Here is a 9956-nt window from a genome sequence, read left to right as displayed (position 1 = left end):
ATAGAGCATTTATGTACAACAAGCTGCAAAAATTATTTAGAATGAAATTTAGTGATACCTATTATTGGGTGAGGAGAAATGGCCCACCCAATCATGATGTTGTAATAAGGAGAAAGCAGGATAGATGCTAAAAATGAGGGAAAATTTATCAAACCTTGTGCTGTTCCTGGCTGCATGTGGCCCTTGCTTTTCTGCATATCCTTCAGAAGGATCCCAGCATAAAAGTTGGCATGAAATGGAAGTTACAATTATTCTTTCCTTCTTTGTTGTAACGTAAATCTGACTGAAACAGCTTTCCGAACAAGAAAAAAGTATGGCGCGACTTGATTTTGTCCATTTAGAATTGATTGGATGGTTGTGGTTTGCTACTGGTCAGATCTCATGAGAGTGACAGGTTGTCCCGCCTTCATGTCAGTAAACATGTCATCAGAGAAGTTGCTGCAAGAGGGAGGGGAAGTTATTTTGAATAAAGATTACAGGGCACATGAATTTTTAAAAATGAATGATGTTCACAGATAAATTATTTATTATAAATACTGCAATATTCCATAAAAAACAAGAAATGTCCCTTTGATTTCATTGTGACTTTAAAGTCGGCATGAAATGGAAGTTGCGATAGTCTTTTCTGAGGGAAATGGCTTCGCAAACAAGAAAAAATGTAGGGCGATACGGTACTAGATTTTGTCCATCGGGAATTGATTGGATCGTTGGATGGTTGTGGTTTGCTGTGATCTCATGTGAGTGACAGTTTGTCCCACCCTCGCACCAGTAAACATGAATTAAAAAAAAACAAAAACAATGATGTGCAGGGATTAATCATTTATAATACTGCAATATATATATATATATATATATATATATATATATTAAATAAATACTGTCAATTTTGGTTTCATGGTGACTTTAACTGCTATATAAAGGCCTATTAGCACTTAAATCTACACTAAATAGATTTATAAGGTTTAACAGCATAATGCGATTGCATAAAAATATAATGTTTGACAAACACAGTATACAAACAGGTGTGCAATACTTGGTGCATGAGTAGGATAAACCAAAGAAAGTCTATGAATTACAGTTTGCGTTAATTTAATATCAAAGGTATATGGATCAAAACAAACAGTTTTGCTACTTTTTTGGTCAGATTACGTTATTTTAGTTATAGTCTGGCATAAGCCTACTAAATAAAGCATGTTGGATGTAATGAATGAAAGTGGCATCCCTGTAAACTTGACTTGCAAGTGAACTCTCATACCTTTTACACGGTTTTCTGGGATTACCACAGTAACCATCATGTGAAATATGATGAAATGTCAGATAAAGACATATGCACATTCCCACACTGAGGTCTATTCACGAGTCAAACACAGGACTTTAAACTGTTGTGTTGGTTTGTAATGAGAGGATTAGCTCGCTAAACATAGACAGATAATAACTTACGCGGTCACCACTAGAGCAAAAGCATGAATGAACTTCCCACTGATCCTTGGGTAAGAATCATTATATGAAATGAGAATTTTATGTGAAGCCTTCACGTCTGGGTCAGTTTGATAAAAGGCTCCTCTTTTAATATGAGAGTGATTTTTACGAAATTAGTATTAATGTTGCATGCTATATAGCCTGTTGTATTAATTTGATAAATAACCTTTGATTTGAAGGAGTTGATATGATTTGATATGAGCAGTTTCATGGACTAAAGGTATTCTGAGCCGTGCCAGGATGCCAGAGACTGTTTATATTTGGACTAAGCCGTTCACTTGGTTGATTAGTGGTTACCTAAGCGTTCCAGGTAGCGAGAAAAATCGCTTCCAAGTGTCAGATCCAGGGCACAAGCGAACAGCGACCTCAAACAAACCGATGGAAATGTGACAGAAAGTCCATTTCAGCATTGTATGTTCTTATGCGAAACATGGAAGAAGGGACATTGAAGATGAGAAATGATCAAATCTGGCAGCGGAGCGGAAGTTGGTCGATCGATCAGCGTAAATCAATTTTCTAGTGAGGGAATTTAGTTTGGGCTGTTGTAGTTGCTTTCCCTGATTGGCTATACGTTACGGCGAACCTGTTTCACATTTAATTTGTCTAAACGTCCGTCGTGGAAATGCGCTTCGTGTTGTTAGTGGAGTCTGTGGGGTGTTTATGTAGGCTACCTGTCCAGTGAACACAACCAGTGAAGTTGCTGTAGTTTTAGCTCGTGCCAAACAAACATGCGGGACATGACCGTGTTTGAGCGATCTCCCGTGACCGTGTTCGCCGCGGAGATGATGGAGGTGTTTGACCGGACTCCCACGGAAAAAGAACTCGTCTCTCAGTCCAAGGAACTTTGTAGAGACTTCATTCACTCCAGAATCATAAGGGAAGGACTCAGCTGGTCAAAAGTTGAGCCAGATCTGCCCGAGCCACACGGTGCTCTTGCAGATGTATCTGTGGTGCTTCTTAAACTGGGTAAGAGAACCAGGAGTGAGTGTGAATTGATGCTCGTAATAGGTGTGATGATATTTCAGCATTTATCATCTGACATAACATCAATATGTGAAAATCAAAAGTTTCTTTCTTTCTTTCTATTTGTCTTTAATGTCATAATGTTATACTGTGATTTATAACAAGTGTGTATCAAGGCTGTAACCACATATTGTGTATCCGGAGGGAACCAAATGTTGATTCAACCATAGAAAAACCTATTTTGGTTAACCACTATTCCTATTATTGGGAGGTCTTGGGGGGACATATCCCTCTCATTGTCTATTGAGTGTATATTTAAACCATTTTACAGGTTTTGCTTTGTTTTATAGGTGATGAACTGGAGTGTATGCGCCCATATGTGTATCGTAATATTGCAAAGCAGCTGAACATCAGTGTAGCAGTGGAGGCTGTGGTGTCAGATGCCTTTCTCTCTGTAGCAACAGAGATTCTAGCCATGGGTAAGTGAGCTTGAAAACAATAAAACAGGTGTTTCATAGGCAGTGTTTGTGTGCATGTCCTTATTGGTCCTGCATTAAAGTATTTTTGTTTTTAAAAATATTTAGTGCTTTTAAAGTCAGTATGAAATTTTGTCCATCTGGAATTGTGCCGAGAAACACGTCATCAGAGAACACGTTGTTTCAAGTGGAAGGGGAAGTTATTTTGATTAAAGTTCATGAGGGCACGTGAATTTAAAAAAAATAAATAATGATGTGTGCATGAGTAAATCATTTAAAATAAATACTGCAATATTCCATAAACTACAGTAGTCAACATTTGAAGTGGATCAAAACCTTTCATCAAAGTTGTCCTAAAACCTTCTTCTTAGGACAACTTAGTTCTTAGGACAACTTTGATGAACTTTTTTGATCCACTTCAAATGCTGACTACTATATTTTGATTTCATGGTGATATTTTATTATTTTTTATTTTCTTTTATTATTATCTTTTTGTTGTTATTATTAATACTATTACTATTCTTAAATTCTGTACATAACTGGCAACTGAGGCTATTTTGGGACAACAAAAAAAAATGCAACACTGCACATGAGGGCATCTTTACTATAAATGGAGGGAACTTTGAGATTGTGGGATTTGTTCCAAATGTGAATGAAGCGATGTTAGCCTGCGTAGAGTTTGAGCTTTAAAAAAAACAGTTCAGGACATTAAATTCATATGTTTATGTTTTTTATTAAATTACATGAAAATTGTCTATACTGGAAGAACTATTGACTTGAACCTATTATTGGATTTCAGTAGTGTGTTTGAGAGGGGCACTTTGATTACCATCCCTAGTGGTTTAATTTAAGTTCTTCAGTGGTCTTTTTTCGGAACATGGAAAAAACCCTAAAAAGGTCATACCCACATTCTTCTCTTTGTACATATTTGGTCACATATTTTATCTTGGTTCTGCTTCTTCTTGATGTACATGGTGGTTGTGATGGGAGTCCAAAACCATGTCAACATCGTTCTACTCTGCCCGACAATCTTCCCACAACCTTTCCATCTTCAGTAGTAAGGTATAGATCTGTGACGATTTTATCTTACATGAATCCTAAAGATGATGGAACGTAAACAACTGGCATAGTCCCTGACTCTTGGCTCATCATTAGTGAAGCATGGCAGCTGTTAATGCTGAGAATTAATGGTGTTAGCCTTCCTGTTACATCATCAGCACAGCAGAGCTGCGCCTCTATGTAGTTGAATAGGTTTACTAATCTTAACTGTTAGATGTTGTCTTAGATCTGGCCCTGTTTTATACTTAGAATATTTTTCATGGCGGAAAGTCTTTGTTGTAGATAGAGGTTGCCATTTCTAAAATGACTACAAAATGCTGTACAGTAACTATTTAGTAATTTAAATGACCTTTGAAGACATTCTTGATTGAAAGAGCATGAAGAAATATGAATGTTTTGTAAGGAAAAATGGTTTGCTGGATCGGTTCATTGTTTGATTCATTCTGCTTGCACGTTCCAGGCAGACTGTGTATAGTGAGTAGTGAGAATGACTCTTTCTGCAGGTTATATTGTATCGCCAGTAGGTGGCGACAAGTGACTGTCTTTAGGAGTGAATCATTCACTCAACAGATTCATTCAAAGAAACTGATTCTTTCAGGAACAAAACAAGTGACTTGTTGGCAGAAGAAAAGTAAAGTAACTGTAACTGTACAAAGTAACTGCCGATATTATATCTAAAAGGTAGATGTATGTGATTTCTCCAAGTAGAACATCCTTTTGATACTGGAACAACATTCCAATCAACCAATCAGATTTGAGGGATAGGTTTATAGTTAATGTCAAGTTCAGGGCTTCTACACCATCCTTTTTCACCTATCATTTCCCTCTGATTTTAGGGATAAGTTATGGGTAGGGTTAGGTTTAGGGGTAGGGAGAAGGTTAGGACTATGTTTTTGGGCAGGAATGTTGTTCCAGGGTCAACAAAAGTTGAGGAAACGTCTTACTTGGCAAAATTATGGTGAACCTAAAAGGTAAGGGATCGTATACAGTCAAATATACATTTGTACATCACACACATACACTACTTTTCAAATGTTTGGGGATAGAAAGATTATTTTTGTTGATAGAAATTAATACTTTTATTCAGCAAGGATGCATTGACAGTAAAGCCAATTTTATTTCAATAGGCAAAATTCCATTTCAAATTAATGCTGTTCTTTTGAACTAAAATTCAGCATATCAGAATGATTTCTGAAGGATCATGTGACACTGAAGAGTGGTGTAATGGCTGCTGAAAATTCAGCTTTGCTATCACAGGAATAAATCTTTTGAATCTTTTGCGATACATTTACATTTAATTTGCATAAGATATGGGCAAATCTAGGACTTGCAGCCCTAACTGAATTCTCATTATAACCGGTTTTTAATATTATTTGAGAATTTCTTTTTTCAAAAGCTAGTATGATTAATGCAAAAGCAAGAGAGAATTTGAGGTGCTCAAAATGGATAGCTCAGTAGCTTTCTAGTTCTGCTCACAGAATTGCTTTTACTTTCAAGGGATCACATGGGGCAAAGTGGTGGCCATCTACGCTGTAGCTGCTGGGCTGGCTGTGGACTGTGTGCGACAGGGCCATCCAGTCATGGTGCACACCATTGTGGACAGTCTGGGAGAATTTGCGCGTAGGAGCCTGGTCCCATGGCTCAAAAAGCGGGGAGGATGGGTAAGTGTTCATTGTCTTTACTGCCTTCTGCATGAACCAAGATTGGTCCTGACCTCTAGAGGCCAAATGAGGAAATTAAGTATTGTTACACACCTGTAGCCATTCTGTGTTAACACATCTAACTATTTTCTTTGTGCTACTGTAATTTCATACTATACATTTAAGAGCATACTACACACTACTGTTCAAAAGTTTGGGGTTAGTAAGTTGTTTTTTTTTTTTTAATATATTTTTAAAAATTAATACCTTTTACTCAGCAAGAATATGTTAAATGGTTCAAGAGTGTGGGTGCAGACATTGTTTGATTAAAGAATTGTTTCAAATAAATGCTGTTCTGAAAGATTCTTGAAAAAAAAAAAAAATCTACCATGGTTTCCATAAAAGTATTAAGCAGAACAATAATATGAAATGTTACTTGAGCACCAAATCAGTATATAAGAATGCTTTCTGAAGAATCATGTGACACTGAAGACTAGAGTAATAATGCTGAAAATTCAGCTTTACCATCACAGGAATAAATTGTATTTTAAGATGTATTAAAATACAAAACAATTATTTTTTTTATTTATTTTTTAGAGCATAAGAGAATGCTTTTGAATGGTATTGTATTTGATAGCATTTCAATGTTTTCTTTTCATCTTTCTTTCCAGGGGGACATTTCAAAATGTGTGGTGAACATGGACTCTAGAGCTCATGCCCATTGGTTATCAACAGCTTTGTTATCATGGAGGGAATTCATAAAGACCATGTACATCTACCTGACGAAGTAGCCTTGTGCAGAAGTCATCCTCTTGACTGAGAACTGAATCTTTCCCTCCCAGAACTATCTGAATGGTCCATTGTACTGTTTGTGGAGCCCTGGGGAGCAATATAGCCCCTCACAAAGGTTACAGCACGTCATCCAGGTTCAACTGCACCTTAATCGTCATTTACCTTTAATTATTTCTTTAAAATATACTAAACATAGTGTGAAACAAATACTATGAGCTGACATTTTGTGGAGGGGATGGTACTATGAGGGAAAACGGCTATATTCATTGCTGGAGCTACATAATGTCTGTCTTCCTTAATATAAAATGACCCAGAAATAAGGTCTGCAGCTAAAGGAGCTCCTTTCGTGCTGATGATGCATGGTATGGATTCATTCTACTGAGATTTTATACTGAATAACTGTGCCATGAGTGGGATATTTTAATGTATGACAATGTTCAGATTTTTATTTTTACAAAATTGCTTAAGATTATGTTTGGAGTGTCACTTTGCACTTTCAATTTGTACAGTTTGTGGTGTGTGTAACACAGTTTTCACCAGCTGTATACATCTTTAAATAAAGATTTTATTGTGGGTCTTGAGAGAGAAATTCAATGTTTTTATACAGAGTGGGTTCCAGCAATCATGGAAAACCTGAAAGTATAAGGGAAACTTATATTTTTGTGTCCAGGAAAAAGCTTAAAACTAATAGTAAATAAATACATTTTTTGAATTTAATGAATATATGGGGTGAATATATACCATTCAAAAGTTTGGGGTTGGTAAGAATTTTGTTAGTTTGTTTTTGAAAGAAGTCTATTTTTCTCACCAAGGCTGCATTTGATCAAAAATTTTATTATTTTATTTTAGTAATTTTATTATTAAAATATAAAATATCTTTTCTATTTTATTACATTGTAAGAAGTAATTTATTTATGTGATGGCAAAGCTGAATTTTCAGCATCATTACTCCAGTCTTCAGTGTCAAATGATCCAGAAATCATTCTAATATGATGATTTGCTGCCCGAGAAACATTTCTTCTTATTATTATCAATGTTTAAAACAGTTGTGCACCTTAAAATGTTTGTGGAAACTGTGATGCACTTTTTTTTTTTTTTTAGTATTCTTTGATGAAAATAAAGTACAACAGAACAGCAGTTACGTGAATAGACATTTTGTAACATTATAAATGTCTTCACTGTCACTTTTGATTAATTTATTGCAGCCCTGCTGAATGATAGTATTCATTTCTTTAAGAAAAATGTTAATGACCCCAAAACTTTTGAACGGTATTATAGAGTAGACTTTTTTTATATTCAAATATTCTCCATTTTTTCATGATTACTGGAAATACCATGACAATTAATTTATCAAAAGGTAAGGAGTCGACTAATGTATCCCCATGAATTACCATTAAACATACAAAAGAAGTTGTTTAGTGTTAAGTATTTGACATTTTGATTAATATTTAATTTGTAAACTTAATCTTATGGAAATAGATGCGTGAAAATGAACAGCATTTTCTTCAGAGACAGACTTTTAACTCTAAACAATATAAATTTACAAAGAGATTTTCATACTTTTATTGTAGTGTCTCTACATTATACAAATTGACCCCTTTATTCATTGTAACAATATTTGCAATGTTTTTTTGTTTTTTTTGGGAAGACATGTCAGATCACATCTGTTACTTTAGATAACATTCTTAGTCACAAATATATTGCCATCAACATCACCTGCAGGTTGCTATATATAAACTAGCATTATTTTAGGTCAGATGAGTACATTACTTCAAGTGCTTTTCAGAAACACATCTTCCTCCCATGTGACAGCTTGTTAATCAGTCCTGCGGTAAGTGATGTGCAAATGCTGCGTCAGAGGCTGTCCTTCCAGTGCCATAGAGACGGTCTGTTCCAGCCTTCCATCCGGCTTTAACTGGATGTGCCTGGAAATCTGATCAAACATCAAAATTCTTAGTGGAACATTTGTTATAATAAATACACTAGTTCAGCACAATTCATGCCACATTTTCTATATGAAAATATTGCTACATTAGAGTTTGTTTCATTGATCTGACAAGATGCAAGTCAATTAGTTTGTTTTACGAGACCTGTTGAACATGAGGCTGCTTGGCAAAAGAAGTTCTAGCCAGGGCAGTAGTGTGTAGAGTCAGCTGCTGTCCAGTGAGTTCCCCCTCCTCAATCTCCACAAGACCTAAAAAAGAGGTATAAACAGTTTTTTTTTAAAAAGAAAAAAAGAAATGCAGTAATATAGATTTACCTATCTATATTATTCTGACAGATACATTTTTTACAAATCAAACACCTGAGTTCTGGGCAATGATGAAGGCCACCCGGTTGGTGCCTGGCTGAAGCCTGATGAATCCACACTCCCTGTGAAGTGGCTTTTTGCTCTCAGCATGGAACGCATTAAACCTGAAAAACAAAAAAAAAAACAAGTTATATAAGCGTTCACAACTTTATGAGTGTGGGTCAGAAGCAGGCTAAACAAAACAACAAAAAAATTGCAATGCCTCTGAGTTATTTTGTTACTTACATAAAATTGACCACGGGCTGCCCTACATGTGAGAAATGTAGAGTCTCTGTGTAACGAAAAGGAGCGATGGAGGGGAAGGAGCCCTCTCCTGGCTCATCGGACTGCCAGGTTCCCAGGAGCCAGTCCAGCGGCAGCACTGCGGGGTTCAGCTCCGCTGCGGAAACATGGAAATCCGTGATATAAAATATGTTCACGGACACGGTCACATTCTGCTGCACCTGCAGTTTATTTATTGCTTGTTTCATTTTAATGATAATAAGCTACATGATTTGACGTTTGACCTACAGACGACAGCTCGAAAATTATAAGCCATTAGAAATAAGAAAAATCAGGTGTCTATGAATTTAAATGGAATCGTTATGTTGTCCTACCAGAGTGATTGAATGGGCATGACATTCCGCTTGAATATTTTCAAATATCTTTAAATTTTAACTGTATAATTGACCCTAAATGTATTACTCGCTGCGGCTGCTGAACTACTATCTGTTTGCCATCACAGTGCGTATCTACTTCCTGATTAGACACTAAGAACTCTGGGAGATGTAGTCATTAGGCGTTCTGACGATATTCACTTGACTCGGAATCAAGCCGAAGGACTGGTGAACACTTTTCCTCCACTACACATTTCATATAGCACAATAAAAATTAATGTATATTTAGATATTATATAAAGGTAGTAAAATTTAATACAGGCTCGTCTGCAAATAGCTGAAATGGTAAAAATAATGACTTAATGAATGAAAAGTCTAATAAAACCCACATAAATAGAGCTGTCAAGGCTAAGCAGGTGTCCTGACATTTCATCCTACCTGTCAGATTGTCCTACCCGGGCTAACTGCACGTGCGCTCATCAATATTACATCATTTTTGTCATGATAAATAACACAAAATGACTGTATTTGCATTGTTGGAAGTGTAGGTTTAGAGTTGGGGTAGGTTCAGACATTAATAAAGCACAGTCTGATAGGTAGCATTTTTCGCTGTCGATTTGCACTATATCAGATTTTGCCT

At 36.0% G+C, this 9956-nt stretch overlaps 2 protein-coding genes across 2 annotated transcripts; one reads left to right on the top strand and one right to left on the bottom strand.

Annotated features, from left to right (window-relative positions):
• The first annotated feature begins 1761 nt into the window (after positions 1 to 1761).
• On the top strand, positions 1762 to 6990 carry LOC127494914 (bcl-2-related ovarian killer protein homolog B). Its single transcript, XM_051861106.1, has 4 exons — positions 1762 to 2445; positions 2793 to 2921; positions 5475 to 5638; positions 6289 to 6990. The coding sequence occupies exons 1-4, from the start codon at positions 2208 to 2210 to the stop codon at positions 6406 to 6408; spliced, it is 651 nt and encodes a 216-aa protein (XP_051717066.1). The 5' UTR covers positions 1762 to 2207; the 3' UTR covers positions 6409 to 6990.
• A 954-nt stretch (positions 6991 to 7944) lies between these two features.
• LOC127494915 (peroxynitrite isomerase THAP4-like) lies at positions 7945 to 9480 on the bottom strand. The gene is made up of 5 exons (XM_051861107.1): positions 9317 to 9480; positions 8946 to 9099; positions 8715 to 8824; positions 8500 to 8603; positions 7945 to 8342 (listed from the first exon to the last, which is right to left on the bottom strand). The coding sequence occupies exons 1-5, from the start codon at positions 9339 to 9341 to the stop codon at positions 8226 to 8228; spliced, it is 510 nt and encodes a 169-aa protein (XP_051717067.1). The 5' UTR covers positions 9342 to 9480; the 3' UTR covers positions 7945 to 8225.
• Between the last annotated feature and the right edge of the window lie 476 nt (positions 9481 to 9956).

This window comes from Ctenopharyngodon idella, chromosome 15 (genome assembly GCF_019924925.1).
Source record: "Ctenopharyngodon idella isolate HZGC_01 chromosome 15, HZGC01, whole genome shotgun sequence".
Lineage (NCBI taxonomy): Eukaryota > Metazoa > Chordata > Actinopteri > Cypriniformes > Xenocyprididae > Ctenopharyngodon > Ctenopharyngodon idella.
This window is presented reverse-complemented; position numbering and strand designations above follow the sequence as displayed.